The sequence below is a fragment of the Balaenoptera ricei genome, chromosome 10 (genome assembly GCF_028023285.1).
Source record: "Balaenoptera ricei isolate mBalRic1 chromosome 10, mBalRic1.hap2, whole genome shotgun sequence".
In the NCBI taxonomy this organism is placed as follows: domain Eukaryota; kingdom Metazoa; phylum Chordata; class Mammalia; order Artiodactyla; family Balaenopteridae; genus Balaenoptera; species Balaenoptera ricei.
In genome coordinates this window covers 2,498,444-2,521,724 of record NC_082648.1, presented here as the reverse complement: position 1 = coordinate 2,521,724, position 23,281 = coordinate 2,498,444, and the positions used below count along the sequence as shown (strand labels likewise).

Here is a 23,281-nt window from a genome sequence, read left to right as displayed (position 1 = left end):
CGCGGCATGTGGGATCCTCCCAGACCAGGGCTCGAACCCGTGTCCTCTGCACTAGCAGGCAGACTCCCAACCACTGCGCCACCAGGGAAGCCCTGTTTTCTGTCTTTTTGATGACCACTATCCCACTGGGTGTGAAGTGATTCTGTACTTGTTTTAATATAATTTCTACCTTCTCTTGCCAATTAAGGTAGGTCAGCGTCTTTGCTCATAGATCAGCTGTCCCAGGTGGGAAAGAAATGTGCTCCAGGACACAGAGGTGAATTGTATGAGATAAACAGCAGTGTTTACAACAATTGAAAAGATGTCCATGATACTATCGTTGAGGGAAAAAAAAAAGGCAAGTTGCAGGATAATATGTATAGTATAAGTCCATCTGTGTTTTAAAAAACACATACTTCCATCAGATTGGCAAAAATTTTAAAGACGAACATGTGGTGCTGATGAAGTTGCCTGGAAACAGACGCTTTTAAATCACGCTGGTGACAACGTGGATTGTTTTCAAACCATTTTGAAAAGTAATATGTCAATTACTAAAATTTAAAAAATATATTGTACCTCGACGTCTCACTTTGAAACTTGATTGCAGAAATCGTAGCAGCCACACAAGCTGGAAGCATCGTTTGGAAACAAGTGAATGTCTGTCAATAGGAAAACAGTCTGCTAACTTGTGCTATAGCCATACCATGAAATGTTATTGCAGCTATTTTTAAAAAATGGATTATGTTTTAACCTAGAGAAATGTCCACAATGTGAGTGAGGAAAGCAAGTTCCAGAGTAATATATGTGTAATATGAATATATCTTTTAAAACAAAAAAAGTTAAGAATTCTGTTAGTGTGTAAACAAGTGCAAAGGTATGGAAGTTGGCCTGACTGTTACCATTAGTTGTGGTGAGGAGAGAGAGAAGGAAGAGAGATACTTAAAAATCATATGCAATTGACCCTTGAACGAGGTAGGGCTTACGGTGATGACTCCCCATACAGTCGAAAGTCTGAGTATTACTTACAGTCAATCCTCTGTATCAGCGGTTCCTCCATCTCTGTGGTTCCTCTGTATCTGCAGCTCCATGTCCACAGATTCAACAAACTGCAGATCATGTAATACTGTTGAACTATTATTATTATTATTACAGTAGTACTAGTACTGTATTTACTATGGACAAAAATCTAATCTAAGTGGACCCACACACCTTAAACCCATGTGGTTCAAGGGCCAACTGTATCTCTCTGTAGTTCACCGGTTGTGGTGAACACTTGGAATTTTTAGAAAACAAAAGGAACCACACATAGGAGGAGTTTGTAATCAAAGCAGAAGAGTGGGTAAGAACAGATGCTGGAACCAGAGACCTTGGGATCAAATCCCGGCTCTGCCACTTACCAGCTGTGTGGTTTTAGGAAAGTTACTTAACCTCTTTGAATTTCAGTTTCCTCATCTGTAAAATGGAGATAATGGCAGTACCTACCTCAAAGGGTTTCTATGAGAATTAAATGAGATAATATTTATAAAATGTTTAGTACACTGCCTGGCACATATTAAATGCTAAATGTTTTAACCCTTGTTTTTTCTATTATTATCTCCAGTATTATGGAGCACTTCCTATATGCCACTCTCATTTGATCCTCATAACCAGTAACCCCGTAAGGTGTAAATCCTACTAATATCATTGCTTTAGAGAAGTAAACCAAAGCTTTAGAGATTGAGATCATGTAGCTAGATACCATGGCATCTGACTCTGCAGCTCTTCCTTTTAACCATTGTGCGGAGCTGGATGGATACTCTTAACAGTGACATCATTTCCTCAACAAGTGCCTACTATGTGCTAGGCATAATAAGCAAAATAGGTATGGGGAGAAGATAGATTTTATACACACACACGCATAACATGTCAAGTGGTAATAAGTGCTATTAAGAAAAGTAACGGGGACTTCCCTGACGGTCCAGTGGTAAAGCCTCCATGCTTCCACTGTAGGGGTTGTGGGTTCGATCCCTGGTCGGGGAACTAAGATCCTGCCAGCCGCGTGGCACGGCCAAAAAAAAAAAAAGAAAGAAGAATAACGCAGGGTGAGAGAAGGTGGTAACTGGGGGCAGAGAGAACTGTTGTAGATGGGATGACCAGGGAAGAGAGAAACAGCCGTGTCCATATCTGGGGGTGCGAAGACCCTGAGGTACTGCATGCCTGGTGATGGGAGGAACAGCAAGGAAACCAGAACAGCTGGAGCAGAACGGTGATAAGGGGACGGGAGAGGAGATCGGGGCAGAGATTTAACATGAGAGGCATCTTCAGTCGAGTGACCCTATCGTCTGTGGGACACTTTTTTTGTTTGTTTGTTTTTTTGTTTTATAAATTTATTTATTTATTTATCTACTTTTGGCTGTGTTGGGTCTTCGTTTCTGTGCGAGGGCTTTCTCCAGTTGCAGCGAGTGGGGGCCACTCTTCATCGCGGTGCGCGGGCCTCTCACTGTCGCGGCCTCTCCCATTGCGGAGCACAGGCTCCAGACATGCAGGCTCAGTAGTTGTGGCTCACGGGCCTAGTTGCTCCGTGGCATGTGGGATCCTCCCAGACCAGGGCTCGAACCCGTGTCCCCTGCATTGGCAGGCAGACTCCCAACCACTGCGCTACCAGGGAAGCCCCTGTGGGACACTTTTTTAAAAAATTTATTTTATTGAAGTAGAGTTGATTTACAATGTTGTGTTAATTTCTGCTCTACAGCAAGGTGATTCAGTTATACATACATATACATTCTTATACATGTTCAGTTATACATACATATACATTCTTTTTCATATTCTTTTCCATGATGGTTTATCCCGTGATACTGACCATAGTTCCCTGGGCTCTACAGTAGGACCTTGTTGTTTATCCATTCTGCATATAATCGTTTGCATCTGCTAATCCCAGACTCCTAGTCCAGCCCTCCCCCACCCCCCTCCCCCTTGGCAACCACAAGTCTGCTCTCTATGTCTGTGAGTCTGTTTCTGTTTCACAGATAAGTTCATTTGGGTCATATTTTAGATTCCACATATAAGTGATATCATATGATATTTGTCTCTGTCTGACTTACTTCACTTAGTATGATCATCTCTAGGTCCATCCATGTTGCTGCAAATGGCATTATTTCATTCTTTTTTATGGCTGAGTCATATTCCACTGTATATATGTACCACATCTTCTTTATCCATCCCTCTGTCGATGAGCACTTAGGTTGTTTCCATGTCTTGGCTACTGTAAATAGTGCTGCTGTGAACATTGGGGTGCATGTATCTTTTCGAATTATAGTTTTGTCTGGATATATGCCCAAGAGTAGGATTGCAGGATCATATGGCAGCTCTATTTTTAGTTTTTTGAGGAACCTCCATACCATTCTCCATAGTGGCTGCACCAGTTTACATTCTGTGGGACACTTTTGATAGTGCAAGTGGGTGCTGATAATAAGACTGCCAAGACAAACAGTGTAACCTGGGTCTGCCCCCAGTAAGCCTCACTCATAGGATCCAAAGGACCTTGGATTGTATTCAGAGTGAGCTGGGAAGGAACTGGAGCGTTTGAGAAGGAGGTTGATGTGGCCTACATTTTGGTGGGGTCACTCTTGCTGCTGAACTGTAGGGGGTGAGGGTGGAGGCACAGGGACCAGATGAGAGATGGTGGCCGGGACGAGGTGGGGGAAGTAGAGGTGTCAGAAGAAGTCAGACTTTGGGTAGCTTTTGAAGGCACAGATGACTGGACCTGCTGATGGATTGTATGTGGGGAGAGGAATCAAGAATGATTCAAAGATTTCTGACCCAGGCAGTTGGAAGGCTGGAGCTGCCGTTACTAAAATGGGGAGGATGGGGAGCAAGCACATTTGGCAGGAAAAATCAAGAGTTTGGTTTCAGGCCTGTTGAGTCTGAGATGCCTCCCAGATCTCCAGGCAGGGGAGTGGGTTCGTAAATCAGAGATACAGACATGGATTTCCGGGGGCGGGCAGGGGGCAGCTAGGGAAGTCATCCACGTGCGGACGGGATTCCCAAGGACCAGAGAGTGGGGGCATAGACAGGAAAGAGGATAGTCCAGACTGAGCCCCAGGGTGGGTTATCCAGCTGTGAAGGTAGGCGTAATGAGGGGCAAGAGAACTGAGCGGTGGCCCGGAGGGAGGGCAGTGGGGCTTGCAGGGGTCATCGCTTTCTCTTGGTGAACCTCTGCACTCTGACACTGGGGGAGGGTGGTGTTCATCTTTTACTTTCATCTTGGTAAAGACTTCTGTGTTTCACGTGGGGAACCAAGGTGGGTGCCTGGGTGGGGCTTGGAGATTGGAAACAACCCAGGTTGCCCTGTAAAAACCATGACTCCTTAAGGGCGGTGACTTACTTCCATTCCCAGGCCCAGCAACTCCACCCGCTTCCCAGAGCACCTGCCCTGGACCTCCTTCACCACGAGGTCTTCCCGGACCACCAGGATCCTCCCTTCTGAACTCCAGGGGCCTCACTGCGCCCTGCGTGTGTGAAGCAGACTTGTGTCGTGGAAGCACAGGAGGCCTCAGACCTGTGTGTGGAAGCGGAGCCCCCTGTGCGTTAGCAGCGCTGGCTGAGGCTCCTCCTTGCCACCTGGGCTCGGTCCTTTGCCTCCGTTTCCCCCCGGCCACGGCTCCAGAGCACCGGCGTCGCCGGGCTGCTGGGAGGGTCGACCTGGCAGCGGTGGGAAGACTGTGAACTTTGGAGCCAGACGGGTCTAGTTTGAATTCCAGTTTGGGCACTTATGGGATCTTGAGTAAATCATGTAGACTCTTTATAAAGTTTTATTTTTATTTATTTATTTATTTTATTTGTTTATTATTTTTGGCTGTGTTGGGTCTTCATTGCTGTGCACGGGCTTTCTCTAGTTGTGGCGAGCAGGGGCTACTCTTCGTTGCGGTGTGTGGGCTTCTCACTGCAGTGGCTTCTCTTGTTGCGGAGCACGGGCTCTAGGCGCGTGGGCTTCAGTAGTTGTGGCACATGGGCTCAGTAGTTGTGGCTCGTGGGCTCTAGAGCACAGGCTCAGTAGTTGTGGCACACGGGCTTAGTTGCTCACGGCACGTGAGATCTTCCCGGACCAGGACTCGAACCCGTGTCCCCTGCATTGGCAGGCAGATTCTTAACCACTGCGCCACCAGGGAAGTCCCATGTAGACTCTTTAAACCTCAGTTTTATTACTGGGAGAATGGGGAGAGAAATGTTTACCTTACAGAGTTAGTGTATGTTGGAAATTAATGAGTGAATAATGCTGGACGGGGTAAACAATCGGTAAATAGCAGCTGGTACCGTGATGCTGAGGCAGCTGCCTGTTACCCCGTCTGCAGGGAGCAAATGTTGGTTTAATTCATTCAAGGATCTCATTAATCTTCCTAAGGGAAAAGGGGGGGATGGTGGCGAGCTGACTCAGCTGAGGCCCTGAGAGGCTAAGGAACTTGCCAAAGCTCACACAGCTGGAAGTGACAGGGCTGGGGCTCGATTCCAGATCTTCCCGGCTCCCAAACTGGCCCTTCACGCAGAGCCGGGCAGAGCGGCTACATGTACGTACTAGATGCTCAATAAATCCAGCTAATTGACTGCCTGCAGCTTCTGCTTTAATTCCACAGGTCTCTGTTTTTTTGAGCTTCCTTCCCACTATGAACCATTTAGTGCAGCCCTCGCAACTCTAAGAAGCTGATCCAAGAAGCCACTTCAAAATAAATAAGAGACTGTGCCTTCTTTGTGCGAAGCCTGCATCTGTTTTTGTGTGCTGGTGAGCTCTGGGGAAACCTAGCGCAGTGCTCTGCCCACTCTGGGGAATATTTGCATCTTACTCTTCAAATTGCCTACAACAGGCTCTTTGAAAGACGGAAAACATATTCCCCTAAGGCCTGGGAATGCTAAACAGTTAATAGATCCCCAAGGGTCTTCTGGATTACTAGGATACGGACCGCTATCACGGGTCATTAAATATCAAAGTTTATGCTCAGGAGGCCAAAAAATAATCTAAGTTCTCAGTGCCTCACTTGTCTTCACAAGTACCCCAGAAACCATTTAGGTATCACACAGGTAAAACGAGAGTTGCTCGGACCAAAAGGTTGCGATCTCAAAGGTTGATCGCAGCGCGTGGCTCGGTGGTCGTGAGCCCCGCCTCTGCGTCTTTGGAGCGTGCTTGTGGGCCTGGCTCCTTCTCCAAAGCTCTCTCTTTCACTTTCTCCTATTTTGGGAAGGATCAGCGCCGTCCGTCTGTCCGATTTCGGGCACGAGTCCTTGAGTTCCTCTTTGGTTCCTGCTGGACCTTGATTTGTTGGTTCACTGAGGTTCTTTAAGACACATCGGGCACACGGATTCGGGTTGGGTGACCATGCTTCTTAGCTCAGTATCCTCAGCAAAAAGCGGGTAGAGTGGAGCCTCACCTCACCTTCCGTAGTGCTCGTGGCCATTCTGGGGACGTTTACCCTGAAAGTCTTTTTTTTTGATTTGCCAGGGGAGCCACTTAGACATCGTTGGCTTTCTACCCCTCCATGTGTCCTTGATGTGGGGGAATTTCAAAACATACCTGGCCTCGCAGTGATTCTGTACTGCCCCCTCTTGTATGGTTTGGGCCGGCTGTCCCTCTGTCCAGCATGGCCTGTGCCTCATGGGGAGGAGAGTGCTGGGGAAATGGTGAGGGGTGGTGGTGGGGGGGTGAGGGCACAGCATGGGGTACAGGGTCTTGGAATGAACTTTATCCTCTCGAGCTATTTGTGCATCTTTGGCCAGATTCCTGTTAACCCAGCTATAGATAGGCTAGATCGAGTTGTATAGATCAGTCCTGTCTGGTCATTTCACCAGTGAGTTTAGCAAATTTGGTGAGGCTAAGACAATGGCGATCTGTGAAACCGATAATTTAGTGTCAAATAAACAATGTGACTGTTTGGCCTGGGTTTCCAGGAAAGATGAACTGTTGCAGACATGCTATTGCCTTGGTCAGACCACATAGCCGGACTTTGGTTTCAGAAAATGTGGTCACTGACACATCAAATAACCAGTTGACTTCATCAAATTTTCACTCTCCTATTTATTGCCCTTTTCTCTATAGACCTAGAGCTGGTGTTTGACTGTTTGGAATATAAAGACCATATACTAATAGTTTAATCAGCCATCCTAGAGGGCAATGTTTCATTGCATTTGTGTGCGTGTTTGTGTGTTTTTTGTTTTTTGTTTTTTGGCTGTGCCGCACGGCATGTGGGATCTTAGTTCCCCGATCAGGGATCAAACCTGTGCCCCCTGCAGTGGAAGCACAGAGTCCTAACCATTGGGCTGCCAGGGAAGTCCTCATTGCATTTGTGAAGCTAAGAATAGCCTGGTAGAGATTCTCTTATGGTATTTAGCTCAGTAGCATTGGCACTAACGTAGATATTTTAACAACTACACTGTAGTCCAATGAGCAGAGTCTTATTTGTGAAGGTAGAAAACAGACATCACATCAACCAAGCTGACCATCGCTGCTCCTGCCTGGCTCCTTTCCCACCAAGTCTAAATTCCTCCCTATTCTCAACTATACTTACCTTTGTTTGTTTATTTTAAAAAGTGGTCATTAACCCAGAGAAAAGGGTTTTTTTTTTCTTCCATGTAGAGTGTTGATAGATAACCTGGCAAAGGAGTATTTAATGTGCTTGTGGATATTTCTGTATATGTGGATTAAATATTTTTTAATAAAGGTGCTTAGAGGGCAAACTGTGGTAAAAACAATGAAAGTTATTTCAATGAAATCATTAGTCGTTCGCTGAACATCTTCATTTTTTTAATGCCATAAGTTTATTTACAAGCGTATCTAGTACAGTTGGATTTGTTCCTTAAAGTAGCTTTCTTTTGAACTTTACTATAGCCACTTTTTAGATCACATACAGTAAGTCCCCTACATATGCACCTTCAAGTTGTGAACTGTCAAAGATGCAAACGTGCATTCGCATGTCCAATCACGTAAGTTAGTTCACGTGTCTGGCGTACATTGTCACGTGTCTGCATCCCTTACAAGTGGTTGTGCTTTTGTGTACTTTACTGTACAGTACTGTATAGAGTACAGTAGTACAGTATCTTTATTTCCAGCCCAGAACCTGTGCTGTCAATGTCAGGCGTGAGTGAAATTGCAGCTTCCTCCGTCTCCTATTGCTGACGACCCTTCATCAGGGTCATCGACCCTCTACCATCTCCCACCCCCTCCCCCTCCTCCAGTCAGTAACTCTTCCTGCCTGTTCACTCGGTGCCAGCCCCTGGATGCCAGCTGTTGTACTGGTGCTACTGTACTTTTCAAGGTACTGTACTGTAAGATTAAAAATGTTTTCTTTATTTTCTGTGTTTGTTTTTTATGTATTACTTTGTGTGAAAAGTGTTATAAACCTATCACAGTACAGTACTATATAGCTGATTGTGTTAATTGGGTACCTAGGCTAACTCTGTTGGACTTAGGAACGTGCTCTCGGAATGGATCTCATTCGTATGTAGGGGGCTTACTGTACTGGAAAACATTCCATACAGAAGTAAGCTTGAGTAAACATTTGAGTGTTATGCATTATAATGTACCAAGCTTATTTTATCTTATTTATTTTAAAATTTTTAAAATATTTATTTATTTATTTGGCTGCACTGGGTCTTAGTTGTGGCATGAGGGATCTTTGTTGCAGCATGCGGGCTCCTTAGTTGAGGCATGTGGACTCTTTGTTGTGGCACACGGGCTCCTTAGTTGTGGCATGCGAACTCTTAGTTGCGGCATGCGGGATCTAGTTCCCCGACCAGGAATCGAACCTGGGCCCCCCTGCATTGGGAGCGCAGAGTCTTACCCACTGCACCACCAGGGAAGTCCCATACCAAGCTTATTTTAAATGCAGATATTGCTTTAATGTAGTTGAGTATTTTAAACTGAAGTTTCCAGTTTGTGGGTCTCCCACCCGGCGGGTATGGGATTTGATTATATTGTGAAAGTGCCCCTCCTGCCATGTCATTGTGGCTTCTTTGTTTTCGGATATAGAACATCTTTTTTGGTAGGTTCCAGTCTGTTTTGCCGATGGTTGTTCAGCAGTTAGTTGTGATTTTGGTGTTTTTGTGAGAGGAGGTGACCTCGGTGGAGTCCTTCTCCTCCACCATCTCGTCTCAAAGGAAACTGAACATCTTCATACTTAAAGCTGTGGCTGAAGGGGTCGGAGGTGCATGTGGCACAGCTCTGCTTCTGAAGGGCTCTGAGGCCTGCCTTTATACACTCACAGCTTCTACATCGAGAACTGGTCTGGACCCAAACGAGCAAGCTCTCAAATACCCGGAGAAACGTGTTCTGCAGGCTGCTTTAGACCATGGCTCTTTGCTCAGCAGGGGCCATACTCAGTTGACCACAAAGTGCTGTCACCGCCCCCGATCCTGCTGTACATCTCGTGCCAGGCTTATCACAGGGGACAACCAGGTTAGTCCTACGGTCTGGACGGAAGATCCTGATCTGGAAGAGAGGAGACCTGGGTTCCAGTGCCGGTTCTGCCTCTAACTTGCTTTGTGCCCTCAGACAGTGACCTCGGTCTTCACGCCGTCAGTTTTCTTTATGTAGAATGTAGGGGGCTGCAGTGATGATTACTAAGCTCCCCTTGACTGCAGTGCTTACATTTTTTTTTTATAATTATTTCTTTAAATATCTCCTGCTTTAACCATGAACTCTTTTTTTTTTTTTAATTAATTAATTAATTTATTTATTTTTGGCTGTGTTGGGTCTTCGTTTCTGTGCGAGGGCTTTCTCTAGTTGTGGCAAGTGGGGGCCACTCTTCATCGCGGTGCGCGGGCCTCTCACTATCGCGGCCTCTCTTGTTGCGGAGCACAGGCTCCAGACGCGCAGGCTCAGTGATTGTGGTTCACGGGTCTAGTTGCTCCGCGGCATGTGGGATCCTCCCAGCCCAGGGCTCAAACCCGTGTCCCCTGCATTGGCAGGCAGACTCTCAACCACTGCGCCACCAGGGAAGCCCCCATTTTTTTTTTTTTTAACCAAGGTTAAAATGAATTGATGAAGTGTTACTTTCAAAGACTCTGACAGATGATGGTTTTACCTCTCTTCCCAAGAACTGTGTTTTGAACATTGTGTGTCTGTATGAGTCTGGAATTTACTTTTCCTGAGGATATTCTAGATAATCAACTCTCCCATCTTCCCCCTATTCTGTAAAGTCTTTTAAGTATTATAGAACCAACTCTGTGTGTCTGTGTCTTTCATACTTTCAGCTATATCTGCATTTTATGTGCCCCTGCTTAAAAAATAGGACTCTCAGACAAGTCCCACTTTTGTTTTAGGAATAATGGTCAATTATTGAGTTCAGCTATTTTTGCATGGAAGATTCAGAAAATCCCCATGATTTTCACGTGGAGGGAGGGAGCAGTCTCCCTCCCTCCACCTGCTCTTCTAGAGGAGCTGCAGGGGTCTCAACCCCACTGCCCACTGCACGCCCCCCTTCTCCACCAGAGGGACACCCGGCCCAAGCTGAGGCCACTCGGACTCTTTCCTGGGAATTTGTATTCTGAGTAGAGACACACAGATACTTGGAGCATCATTGGCCGTCTGGTGAGGTCTCCATCACTGCCCTGGTCCTTGGCCTTTCTGGAGCCTGGTTGTGTGCTTCTGGCTGATTCTGTGAGCCACGCTGTAGTCTTTCCCCAGATTGCCTTTTGTCCAAATTAGGAAGGAGGAGAGGGAAAGGAAGGGAGACAGGCAGGCAGGCCCCTGATGCTAACTGAACAAACTATCTTGAGCGAAGGGCCAGTTTTTCTACTTCTTGATTTTGGCTCCCACCCTGTCACAGGTGTGGTCTCACTACGCGTTACCAGTAAGCAGCTTGCAGCCCTCACGACTCACCGTGGGAGTTCAAGACATCCAAAGTGGTCCACACCGCACTGTCCTATGTTGGTGTTACAGAAATGTCAGCTTGCATCCACAGGTTCCCAACGTTTACTCTAAGCTCCTGTACCTGTCTCCTTGAGGATGGGTAGCCCCCAGTTTGTGGACCCGTGTTGGCACTGGGCTGGAGTTCTAGGGGCCCAGGTAACTTAGCCTCTCTCAGAAGCTGGGATGTGTTGAAACTGCTCATTTCCACAGAGGCTAGTGGGCTAGGATGTTGCTGTCCATGCGGAGGGCCCCGCCGTGGGCACCCTCGGAAGTTCTGCTCTTCCTCTTAACTTGTTGGCTGGGAGGCTCCACCCTGCTCCCACCCACGGTCCACAGACTTCCTGCATCCTCAGGCGGACACGAGGTTTCCCACCTTGTCTCTGCCATGAGGGCGCAGCAGCCTGGCCCCCCTTGGCCTATCTCTGGAAGAATGGACAAAGTTTTTAGCAGTTTAAAAGAGAGCACCTTCCCAAAAGAAGAGAATGCAGGGATTCGAACGACACTTGCCCACCCATGTTCACCGCGGTGTTATTCACAGTAGCCGAAGGTAGAAACAACCCAAGTGTCCATCGACAGATGAACAGAGAAACACAATGTGGTCCATCCATATGATGGGATATGGTTCGGCTGGAAAAGGAAGGAAATTCTGACACATGCTACCACACAGATGAACCTTGAAAACATTAAGTGAAAGAAGCCAGACCCGAAGGCCAAATATTGTATGATTCTACTTATCTGAGGTGTCTAGTGGTCAGATTCATAGAGACAGGAAGTAGAACGGTGGTTCTAATTCCAGCTGATTTACACAGTGTGAATGTAATGATGAGACCTAGTTCCTGCCAGCATGGTGCTAACGCTCAACCCTCTCCTAGACAGTTGTTCAGCAGGACCCTTCCCCAGTCAGGCTCCCTGTAGCCCACTGAACCCAGCAGCCACGAGTGAGCACGGTCTTAACCCTGACTCCTCTTTGACGGTAGACAAGTCCGTTCACTTATCTGTGGGTCTCTGTATCCCCATCAGCAAAATGGACATGACTCGGGCTTCCCTGGTGGCGCAGTGGTTGGGAGTCTGCCTGCTAATGCAGGGGACACGGGTTCGAGCTGTGGTCTGGGAAGATCCCACATGCCACGGAGCAACTAGGCCCGTGAGCCACAATTACTGAGCCTGCGCTCTAGAGCCTGTGCTCCGCAACAAGAGAGGCCGCGATAGTGAGAGGCCCGCGCACCGCAATGAAGAGTGGCCCCCGCTTGCCGCAACTAGAGAAAGCCCTCGCACAGAAATGAAGACCCAACATAGCAATCAATCAATCAATCAATCAATCATTAAATCTTAAAAAAAAAAAAATAGACATGACTCTAGGATTGGGATGAAAATATAAGAGAGAGCTTGGACATGAAGGCATTGGATGGAGGGGTCGTGGTGGGATGCTGCTGACTCAGGGCTGGGGGCTAACACAGGACGCCGGCCTCCATCCTAGGCGTGGTCTCGCTCTTGAGCTTCTGCTAGTGTGATATTCTGGAGGAACGCAGCGCCCAGGTCCTCGGCTGGAGACCAGAGCTACTACCGGGCATGCCTCCCGGTCTCACGCTTGGCCCTCCTTCCCCGGGACAGGTTACGACAACCTCAGCTTGGCTTTGGCACGTCAGCTCCGTCAGACCTCACCAGCTAGAGGCTGGCAGCCTTCAGATCAGATCCTTCATCTTCCTTGTTCTCAAGGCTGATGGAGAAGAGAGAAGGGTTCAGCTTGAAAGAGTACATTGTTCTCAGCGGAGACATCAGGGGAGAGAGGCCTGGAGGTTGGTGGCTCTAGGTTCCAAACCTAGTCCCTGGTGGCCCTAGAAAACTCTCTTGGCCTCGGGGTGCCTCTCTCTTCCTGCTTCCTTTGGATTCCATTGTTTCCTCACTCAACAAACAAAAGGGTCTGTATTAGATACCTGTTAAGAAATATTTTTTTGTTTTAAAAGAGTCAGATGATGGGACTTCCCTGGCGTGGAATCAGTCAGATGCCCTGGGTTTGAGAATCCCAGCTCTGTTTTCTAAGGGTTCTGAGGTCTTGAGCAGATTGTACTCTCCGAACTGCCCAGGGCCTCAGTTTTCTCACCTGTAAAATAGGAGGAATATTAACACCATCCTGAAAGGATTGTATGAAGATTAAACGAGACAGTGCCTGTCCGGTGCTTAGCACACACGGGCCTGGGCAAGTGCACACGTGTTAGCTGTGACGGTCACCCTGTTACGTGCACAGGGTACCAGGCTGCTGCTGGGTGGGGCGGGTTAATGGGTGGATGGGGGATTTGTAAGCAGTGCTGCTACCCTTCCCGGTCCCCTCTGGCATTTCACTGTGGTCTCCCCACGGTCTTCGTAGTTAACTTTGCTGTCCCATGTTTCCCACTTCTCCCCTCCTGTGTCTCTCGTTAGTTGGCTGGGTGACGCTCTCTTCTTTTTTATTTTTTAAATTTTTAAAAATAATTTTATTTATTTATTTATTTATTTTCGGCTGTGTCGGGTCTCTGTTGCTGCACCCGGGCTTTTCTCTAGTTGCACCGAGCGGGGGCTACTCTTCGTTGCGGTGCGTGGGCTTCTCATTGTGGTGGTTTCTCTTTGTTGCGGAGCACGGGCTCTAGGCGCACAATCTCAGTAGCTGTAGCTCGCGGGCTCAGTAGTTGTGGCTCATGGGCTTAGTTGTCCTGTGGCATGTGGGATCTTCCCGGACCAGGGCTCGAACCCGTTTTCCCCTGCATTGGCAGGTGGATTCTTAACCACTGCGCAACCAGGGAAGTTCCTCTCTCTTCTTTTTTAAAGGCACATTCCCAGTGGAATCTCCACTCCCCCCTCCCCCAGTCTTTTTTCCAGCGTTCAGTTTTTCCTTCTGGTTCCCGCTCTTTCTTCCTATGACACCTTCTGTCCCTGACAGTCCTTCGAGAACTTTAACTATGGAAAGTACCCCTCCCACCTCCATCCAGTCGGGAAGGAGAGTTCTGGGATCTCGGGCCTCCACTTCTCCGTCCTTCCACCTGGAAAGGAGTGGGAGCCAGAGCATGGGCTGTGACTAGCTGCTGGGCCATTGTCTGCTGTGGCTCCAAACCCCAGAGCTTCTGTGGGCTGCGTCAGGTCTTCCGGTGGGTCCTGGTGACCTTTCTGCTGGGATGACTCCAGGGCCGTCTTCTGGAACCAGGGTTTTCTTCTCTCTGTGTTGCTTCTCTGGAACTCTGGGATCTTGGAGACCAGTTCTCTGGTCCCAGAAAATGTTTGAAGAGCACTTTGAGGTTCATGCAAGTCTGGAAAATCATCACAGCATCACACCATCAGCATCTGGTGAGCTCAGCGGCCTGAGGTGCAGCTGTCTGTTGCCTAAAGCAGGAATGGCTTGTGCGTGCCCTGCATGGGGCGCGGTGTGGGTCCAGAGCACATGCACGAGGCCACAGTCACGTGGATCCCTTCATTCACCACGATGCCCACCCCAGGTGTGCCAGGAGTGGATGGAGCTGAATGTCTCCTTTTGTACCTTTCTCCCCATTGCAGCAGTTAGCAGAGCTCTGAGTATACAGCAGGCACTCAATAAGTGCCTGGGGATTGGTTGGTTCATTGATTCATGCATTCACTCTTCCCAGCCTGCCATTGCTTACCCTTGACCGCCACTGAACTTCCTCTTTGAAAGACTCCAGGAGGTGAGAGGATTGCCCCACTGCTCCTCCACGTTCAGAAGCTTGTCTGTGTCCCAGTGCAGCGGGATGACTGGACAAGAGAGTCTGACCCATGGGGTCCTTGCCCAGGTCCACCTGAGGATTAAAGCACCTCTTCAGTGGGCATGGATCAGTTTTAGAAATCCTGGACCCTGTTACCTCTAGATCTTCCTGAAACCATCCCATTTCATCCGGGGTCTTCGTCAAAATTCCCCATGGACAGAACTGTGTTTGTGGCTCTGACTGTCCTGTCATGACCCGGATGAGTACATGGGGCCTGAAAGGTTGTGGGGTTTGTTTTGTTCTTTGTCACGATGATGGTGATGATGACGATATCCTGGAGGTGCCTTGGCGCCTGGCCAGACCTTCGGGGACCTCTGCGGGTCGATCCATGGCTTGGGGGGTGGGAAGTTACAGAGCGGGGCTGGGTGCAGGCCTCACCCACCCCCTTCAAGTCTCATGCTCAGATCTGGATGTCCGGGTGAGCAGGACACAAGCAGCGGGGCTGAAGTGCACAAGCACGTCCCTGGCACAGCTCCGGCGCCCCCCGTTGGGCCCCTCGGTTGGCAGCCGGCAGGGCGGTGAGCACGGCCCCTTGCGTCTTGCTGGCGAGCCCCGGCCTGCCCTGCTGCGGCCCCAGCCCCATGGCAGCTCAGGGCGGGCTCGGCAGGGAGCTGGGGGTGGCTGGCTATTCTGCTCTGAGCCTAAGGGCCGGTGGGCAGGGGGGAGAGGCTCGTCGGGGCCCTTTCCGTATTTCTGCTCATCAAATCGAAGAGTGGCTGGGGAGACCTCGGGACCCCACCGGTCTCCCGCCCTGCATACCCTCCGCCCTGTACCTGTGCTACGAGGGAGCGTGAGATGGAGCTGGACCCACACTTAGGACCCTCCTTGGGGCCCACCCTGCTCCAGACCCGCGGCTGCGTGGTTCACCCTCGTGTTGAGAAAGAAGAGGCTCCGAGACCGGGGCGAGGGCAGCAGGCCCACTCGCAGGTGCTTTCTGCCCAGTGTTCCAGCTGATTGGGGGTGTTTGGGTCTCCATGCGCCCTCTTGCTCTTATTTGGCTTATATGGGGAGGTGTTATTGGTGTTATTGGCGTTAGAGGGAGTGGGGAGCTAGTCAGTGGGGTGTCGGGGTGGGGTATGGGCGGGTGAGTAGGAGGTAATTGGGGAGGGATGGGCCGGTGACTAAGGTGTGCCTGACGCCAGTTGATGAGGAGGTGGCAGAGCTGGACCAGGTTCTCAAGTCTGTTCCGTAGAGAGGCGTGGAATTCAGGACACAGGGTTCAAATCTTCTGTCACTTACTATCTCTGGGACTTTCAGTGAGATTTTTATCCTCTAAGCCTTATTTTCCTATAGGGTTGTTGTACTAAATAAAATCATCTATATTTCATTTACTATAAATATAGGTATATGCCCGACACGTAAATGTTAAGGTTACATTAATAATAGTTCCTCTTGCATCACGTTCTCTGGGGTGTCACCGCTGGAAAGGAAAGGCCGTGTCTTTGCTGTCAGAGATTGTGGTTTGCCTTAGGGACTCTCTCCCAGGTGACAGTTCCTGGCTTCATCCCTGACTGTGCCACCTCGGGTTTCTGGTGGCGTCCAGGCCCTGCTGGCGTCCAGCCACGGCAGCTTTGCTCTGCGGAGCCCACACGACTGGCCCTCGGGTGCACTCCAAGGTCAGAGCCTTGCTTTTTCATCCCAGGACTCCGTGCTGGTTCCTGGCCTTTGTGGAGCCGTGCCCGGGTGTCATGACCTCCTGTTCCCTGGACAACCTGCTGTTCTCTAGTGGGACAAGGGCTCCGTCTCTGCTCAGCTCCTCTGGGGTTCACCACCTTTTCTCTCTACAGACGCTGAGCTTCTTAGCAAATCGTCTGCATTCACCCCAGATCTTTGAGTCCTTTACACCTATGGAGCCTGTGGCACCAGCCCTCCTGGCTTGTCCTTGAACCCCACCTTCCTACAGCCCTTGAGAGTGCAGGCCTTCCCCTCTTGCAAAGTGCGTCTTAGGGCAGGTGGGAGCCCTTTCCAGCGGAGCCCTGCCCGAGCTGGAGATGGAGCTTCAGAAACACCACGTTCATTGCACCCCGTCCCCGCCATGCTCCCGCTTCTCTCTTGGGCATTCCTCTCAGCCTCTCCTCTGACACCCGTCCTCCCCATCTCAGTAAGCGCAACTCCAGCCTTCCAACGGCCAGGGCAGACATCCTGAATCATTCTTGATTCCCCTCCCCATGTCCAGTCCCTCAGCTGAAACGTCACAATCTATCCAAAACCTGTCTGAGCAGCCAGGGGCTGCCTTTCCCCCTTGTGTGAATGTCCCTGTGGACCACGTGACACATCAGCGAGAGAATCAGACCAGCGATCAGGAGAAACTAATGCCAGTTTCACATCTGCAATGCTGTGACCGATCGTAAACTGATGAGCTGCAGTGTGTTAATTGCTGGTTGTGTTCCAAGCACTAAGTCCTTGGCGTGGATTATCTTATTCACTGTGTGACTTCACTTCTCTGTTTCCTCATCTCTAAAGAAGATGACAACAGTTCCCAGGGGGTTGGTGAGGATGCAGGGAAATAATGTAGGTGAGAGTTTTTTTTAAAAAAAAAGCACCAAGGGGGACTTCCCTGGTGGCGCAGTGGTTAAGAATCCGCCTGCCAATGCAGGGGACACGGGTTCGAGCCCTGGTCTGGGAAGATCCCACATGCTGCGGAGCAACTAAGCCTGTGCACCACAACTACTGAGTCTGCACTCTAGAGCCCACGAGCCACAACTGCTGAGCCCACGCGACACAACTACTGAGTCTGCGCTCTAGAGCCTGCGAGCCACAACTACTGAGCCCACATGCCACAACTACTGAGCCTGCATGCCACAACTACTGAAGCCCATGTGCCTAGAGCCCGTGCTCCGCACAAGAGAAGCCACAGCAATGAGAAGCCCATGCACTGCAACAAAGAGTAGCCCTCGCTCGCCGCAACTAGAGAAAAGCCCGCACAGCAATGAAGACCCAACGCAGCCAAAAATAAAATAAATAAATTTTTAAAAAAAGTATCATCTGAAAAAAAAAAAAAAAAAAGCACCAAGGGCTGTGCTTATGCTGTATTTTCACCGAAGAGCCAAAGAGATGCTCTCCAGACCTTTGAAGAGTCCACATTGCACAGAGGAGAGATGTTGGCAGAGTTCCGGTTGATGGTGAATTTGATAGCCCAGCTTTGTGAGGGCAGAATGTGAGGCCCACGGTGGTGCTTTATCTGTCACCTGAGATCGGGGCGTCTGTCTCCTGGCACAAATGTGACACCTGTTGCAGGAGAAAGGGGCCCTGGCATCTGGTGCTCTGGCCAGGAGCAGGAGTTCACTTACCCGAGGGCAGGTGACAAGTGTCAAGAGTTAAATCAGCACATTCTTTAGCTCCTGGTTCCCCCAGGGGGCTAAGCGGGGCCAGGGTACCTCTGGCAGGGTTAACACAGCGGAAAAGCTCCACACCGCGCCTGACGCCTGCTGTGCACTCAGTGAATATTAATGGGGTTGGGGGACAGGTGGGTGATGGGAGGGGTGCAGAGAACAGCCGGGCAGCAGAGAGGAAGTGCTGCCTGTTACCCCCACCACTGAGTCGCTGCTGCCCATGGCCCTCTTGCTTCTCTGCACAGAGGAGAGAGGTGGCGACTGGCCGTTTCCGGTTTTTATAAAACTCTCGAGGCGCTGGGACTCACATCTTCTGACGCCCAAGTCCAAAACCCTGAACTCAGACATTGATGGGGGACGGGGTGCTAGTTGTGTCTGACACGCGCAGTATTTAATCCTCACGGCAGGGGCAGGGGTCTTATCTCCACCAGCCAGAGACAGAAGACCAGAGAGGTTCAGTTACTTGCTCAAGCAGTTACCGTTTATAATGGTGGCCATCCATGGAGAGCTTCCTGACTCCAAGCCTTATTGTCTTTTCCACACTGTGAGGTCTGCCAAGGGCGTTTCCTGCTCCTTGAATCGCTAAAGGCTGGGCTGTTGACTGTCTTGCTCCAAGTAATTTCAAAGCCATCTAGATGAACCTGTGACCTGGGCAGGGCCCGGTTAGGTTTAACCACTGACCTCCCCTCCCTTCTGTGGATTTGTCCTTGTTTACTGGGAGAGCCACCTGTTACCCTCTTTTAAAGAGAAATAGAGCCAGGCACAAGTTAAAGGTGATGGACAGGTTTAACTCAGTACGATCACAGTGTGGGGAAGAGACTGAGGTATAGAGCTGAGCTCAGTTCCAAAGGCAGCCAGGGATTTACAGCCCACGAGTTGCGTGAGGGGTCAGTGGATGGAGAATTAGCAGGAGGAGACATCAGGGTGGGGGGGTTCTTGCTAACCTGGCCTAGCAGCATCCTGGCTACCTGATTGGGTTCAGGTATCAAGGGTGGAGGGTAAACAGAGTTAACAGGATTCTTCCTAAAAGCTGGGCTGGGCAGGCCAAGGACAGGGCCCAAGGACCACGGCCTAGTCGAAAAGAGTGCTCAGAGGAGCCCTTCCAAAGTTTGGTCCAGGAGAGAGTGTTCCTTGTCACTTCCCAGTAAATGGTGACTTGTCTCACCTTCCAGGAGTCAAAGAATTTGGCTGGCACTGAAAACTAGTGTGTGGGAAAGAACATGCCTGGGAGACACGCCGGAACTCCCTCGGATGCGGCAAATTGCACTTTTAGGGTTATATCCTCACAGCCTTTTCTACAAGTAGGTCGTTTTCAGCCACAGAGCAAAGTCAAGGAAGAGGTGACCCAGTTGTTCTGAGGCAGAAGCAAGGCAGCGCCTCCCCTCCCCTCCCACGGTGCGACTCACTTGTCCCCCAGGCCCCCGAGCCTCCAGCTACTAATCCACAGCCCCCGGGGCCTGGGCAGGGATGGGACTCCTTTGTTAGCAGTGTCTTAGCCAGGTTAGCGCAGGAACACCAGGCAGGAAGGTAGGGCTGGGTCTGGGGACATTCTTTCTCTTTCTGTCTCCCTCCCTCCCTCCCTCACCCTTACGTCACCGCACTGGCTCAGGGATCCTGCTTCCCCAGAACATCTCTCTGTGTCGAACTAGTCTGACCTGTTTCTGCCTGCCAGCTGGCCAGCCATGGAAACAGCAGAGACCTTGATGGCAGCAGGATAAACCTGCGGAAGTCCCGATAAACATAACATGAGTGGACGGTTAATGTCTGCGCAGAAACCCAGGGGCACAGATCCCCAGCGGACACCTCTGCCCCCGGGTCTCCTCCAAGTCCACACCAAACAGCATCCACAGGAGAAAATGTAGGCGGGAAGAGGAAACGCTGGCTGGTGAGGCAGAGAGGCTCTCTGTTCCGATGCTGGCTTCGAGACAGCGGACTCTGTGACCTTCAGCCCTGGGCTTCTCTTTCCCCATCTGTGAAGTGGGGGTAATCAGACCTGGCCCAGATGGGATCACGCCTGCGAGGTGCTGAGTAAACCCTGTGGAGCACCCAGCATGTAACTGGGTAAGAAAAGCTCCCCGGCCGCGCCCCACATTCCACCCCCCTTCCTGGAGGTATTCACACACACACGCTGCGGCAAAGTGCTGATGTCCACCTTCTGTGGCCCGTACCTGTGGGCTGTGCTCTTTCCTCTGTGTCTGGTTGGCTGGTTGTGCCTCTACTGGTGCCCGCCTGGGGGTCCTAGGATGCTTCTGCTTCCAGGCACCTCTTGGCTCACGGTGGCCGGTGGTGCCCGTCTAACTCCCGGGCAGCGCCCACGGCAGTGTCCTGGGAGCATCTCGATGAAGCTGTTGGAGAGCTTTCTGCGCTTTTGCAGCCCAGTGGGTTCCATCTGAACTCTTGGGTTCTAGCCTTAGCTTTGTCACTACAGTGGTCCCACCTGATCCGTGATTTCGCTTTCAGTGGTTCCTGTTACCCAAGGTCAACCAGGGTCTGAAAATATTAAATGGGAAATTCTAGAAGTAAACAATTCATAAGCTTTCAAGTGGGTACCGTTCTGATCGGCGTGATGAAATCTCACGCTGTCCTGCTCCATCTTGCCCGGGAAGTGAGTCACCCCCTTTCTCCAGCCCCTCCCACCGTTCGTCATTTACTAGCTGTCTCGGTTACCAGATGGACTGTCCTGGCATCGCAGTGCTTGTGTTCAAGTGACCCTTATTTTACTCAATACTGTCCCCACGGTGCAACGGCAGTGATGCTGGAAATTCGCATTTGCCAAAGGAAAGCCATAAGGTGCTTCTTCTAAGTGAAAAGGTGAAACTTAAAGAAAGAAAAAAAACCGTAGGCTAAGGTTGCTAAGATCTACGGCACGAGCGAATCTTTTCTTCGTGAAATTGTGAAGAAGGGAAAAGAAGTTTTTGGTGGTTTTGCTGTCACACCTCAAACTGCAAAAGCTACAGCCACAGTGAATGATAAGTGCTCCATTAAGATGGCAGAGGCATTCAATGTGTACAATAAAATATTTTGAGAGAGACTCATTCACATAACTTTTATTACAATATATTGTTACAACTGTTCTATTTGATTTTCAGTTAACATTATTAATCTCTCACGGTGCCTAATTTGTAAATTAAACTTAATCATAAGTATGTATAGGAAAAAACATCATATATATGGGGTTCGGTACTATATGTGGTTTCAGGCATCCACTGGGGGTCTCGAGTGTATCCCCTGTGGACAAGGGGGTCAGCTGTGTTTGCTAAGTGACTCCAGATAGCTGGGCTTCCATTTCCTCACCTGAAATGAAGACTAGGTGGTCTTGAAGGCCCCTCCCAGGTCTTGGTGGCCTGTGATTCTGCCTTATGGTTCCACAAAGTCTCCATCCTGCCCGAGCATCCCCCTGACCTGTGGGCAGCCCCGGCCCCCAGTGGACAGTGGTGCTGACCACTGAGCTCTGATTCTCCTCCCCGAACCCTCGGCGGCTCCTTGCCCCTTTGCGTGGCCGTGAATGCACACGCATCTCCCGCATTCTCACCGTGATTTGGCTGTTACCTTCCCAGGTGTGTGAAAGCCGACCGGCTCCAGGGCCTCAGGGCACAGATGTCAGCCGTCACACACAGCCTCTAGATGCATCTAGGAGGAGCTGGACCTCAAATCTCATATCTCCAGCTGTTTATAATTCTGACAGGCAAACGCCAAGTCCTGGCCCACGGTCTCCTGGCGCCCCCAGCTCTGGGTCCATCCAGCAGCCCAGCGACTAACGGTGGGCAGGGGGAGGGCCCCCCGTCAGATACCCCGCCGGCTCCCTGGCTCGGAGGCAGGGAGGTTGTGAGGGGAAAGCTCAGCTCGGCCGCCATGCACCCAGTGGCTTTGGGCGATATTGGCCTCGACAGGCAGCCTGTGGTGGTCACATGGCAGGACAAAGCTCCGGGTTCACCTGGCCTGGTTCCTCCTCTGAATTAGGAAGGACAGCGAGTCCTAACAAGAGATGAGCTCATGCCCTCGCTCTCTGCCGTGTTGACCTTGGCCGAGGTTGTGACTGTCCCCCTACACTCCACCCCACTTCATACCCACCCCATGACGAGGGCTCAGGAGCCACAGAAGGTACACGATTACCTCTGTTATTATGCCCTGAATCTCGCAGATTTATGAGGGCTTCAGGTCGTGCTGACCTTGTTCCTCTCTTCTTCTTTCCCTTCCTCAGGGTATGGCAGCTGGAGAGAACTGGCCAAGGCTCTGGCCAGCAGGAACATTCCGGCTGTGGATCCAAATCTCCAGTTCTACCGTCCCCAGAGGCTGGGCCTCAAGGTACGTGGCAGGGTCAGCCCGTCCTCCCTGCTGGTGCGTTAACGTGGGTCCTCGGCTCCCCCTGCCCGCAGAGCCTTCAGGGCGTCCTCACGTCCTGTGTTAGGGCAGGGCAGAGCAGGAGTCCCTGGATGGCAGGCTGGCCTCACGGGCTCTCCCAGCTTCGTGGGTAGAGACGTCCATCCTGCCTTCCCCAAAGGCTTGTCGCATAGTTCAAGATGCCCAAGTCTGAGCCGTCCAGGCATGTGGCCTCCATCAGCAGCCTGAGCCGGACCAGCACCTCTCGCCTCTTGCCGGAACGAGGACTGGGCTGGTACTTTAGTGACAGTCCCAGGTGCTTGCTGCTAGGAGTCAGAGATGATGCGGTAGATACGGCCCCTCCCTGCAAATAGCTGGGGGCAGATTTGTAATGGAGCATTTTCCCTGTGGTGTTTCTTGGGCTGATGGTCCCTAGAAGCTGCTCTGGGTGGGGATTAGGGAACTTGAGGTCCAGTTCAGCCTGGAGCCCTAAGGTTGAGCCTCTGAGCGTAGAACAGACATGGATCTCCAAGGCCGGACCAGAGCCAAACTGAACCCATGGACCTGCAGGGTAGGGAGGAGTTGGGGTGTCTCCCCCAAGGGGGCTCCCACTTGTTAGGACAGATGAGTCACAGAAGAGGGAGGCAAGGTCCCTGCCCTCAGGAGAGCCTGGTCTAATTAGAAAAAATTTTTCCATATGGGAAGACTGAGAAAAGTCAGGAAAGTAGAAGCACCTCAGGGGCATACATTGGAGATATATTCCTGAGGGATATAGTGTGAGCCAGAAAGGGGAGTGTCCATAAGTTGATAAGCCTCCGACAGCAGGGCTGGGTCTCCTGACCCTCTGCTTCCACAGGCACTTTCAAGGGGCCCCAATCCTGTTGTCACCCTAATATTCCCACCAAGTTCATTCTCCTCTGCTCGGCCAGGACCAAGACTCCGCGAGAGGTGGCCGGGGGGACAGCAGCTACCTGAAGTGGAATAAGCCGGTCCCCTGGCTGTCAGAGGTGAGGCTCTTGGAGAGGGTT

General features: G+C 50.5%; 1 protein-coding gene across 3 annotated transcripts in view; it reads left to right on the top strand.

Annotated features, from left to right (window-relative positions):
- B4GALNT3 (beta-1,4-N-acetyl-galactosaminyltransferase 3) overlaps positions 1-23,281 on the top strand; it is a 94,134-nt gene that overhangs the window by 48,951 nt on the left and 21,902 nt on the right. For all 3 annotated transcript variants that reach the window (XR_009505267.1, XM_059935073.1, XM_059935072.1), the window contains exons 2-3: positions 22,135-22,238; positions 23,183-23,260. Coding sequence is in view for 2 of the 3 variants with exons in the window: in XM_059935073.1 (XP_059791056.1) it covers positions 22,135-22,238; positions 23,183-23,260 (182 nt within the window). In the remaining variant the exon portion in view is untranslated. The remainder of the gene's footprint in view (positions 1-22,134; positions 22,239-23,182; positions 23,261-23,281) is intronic.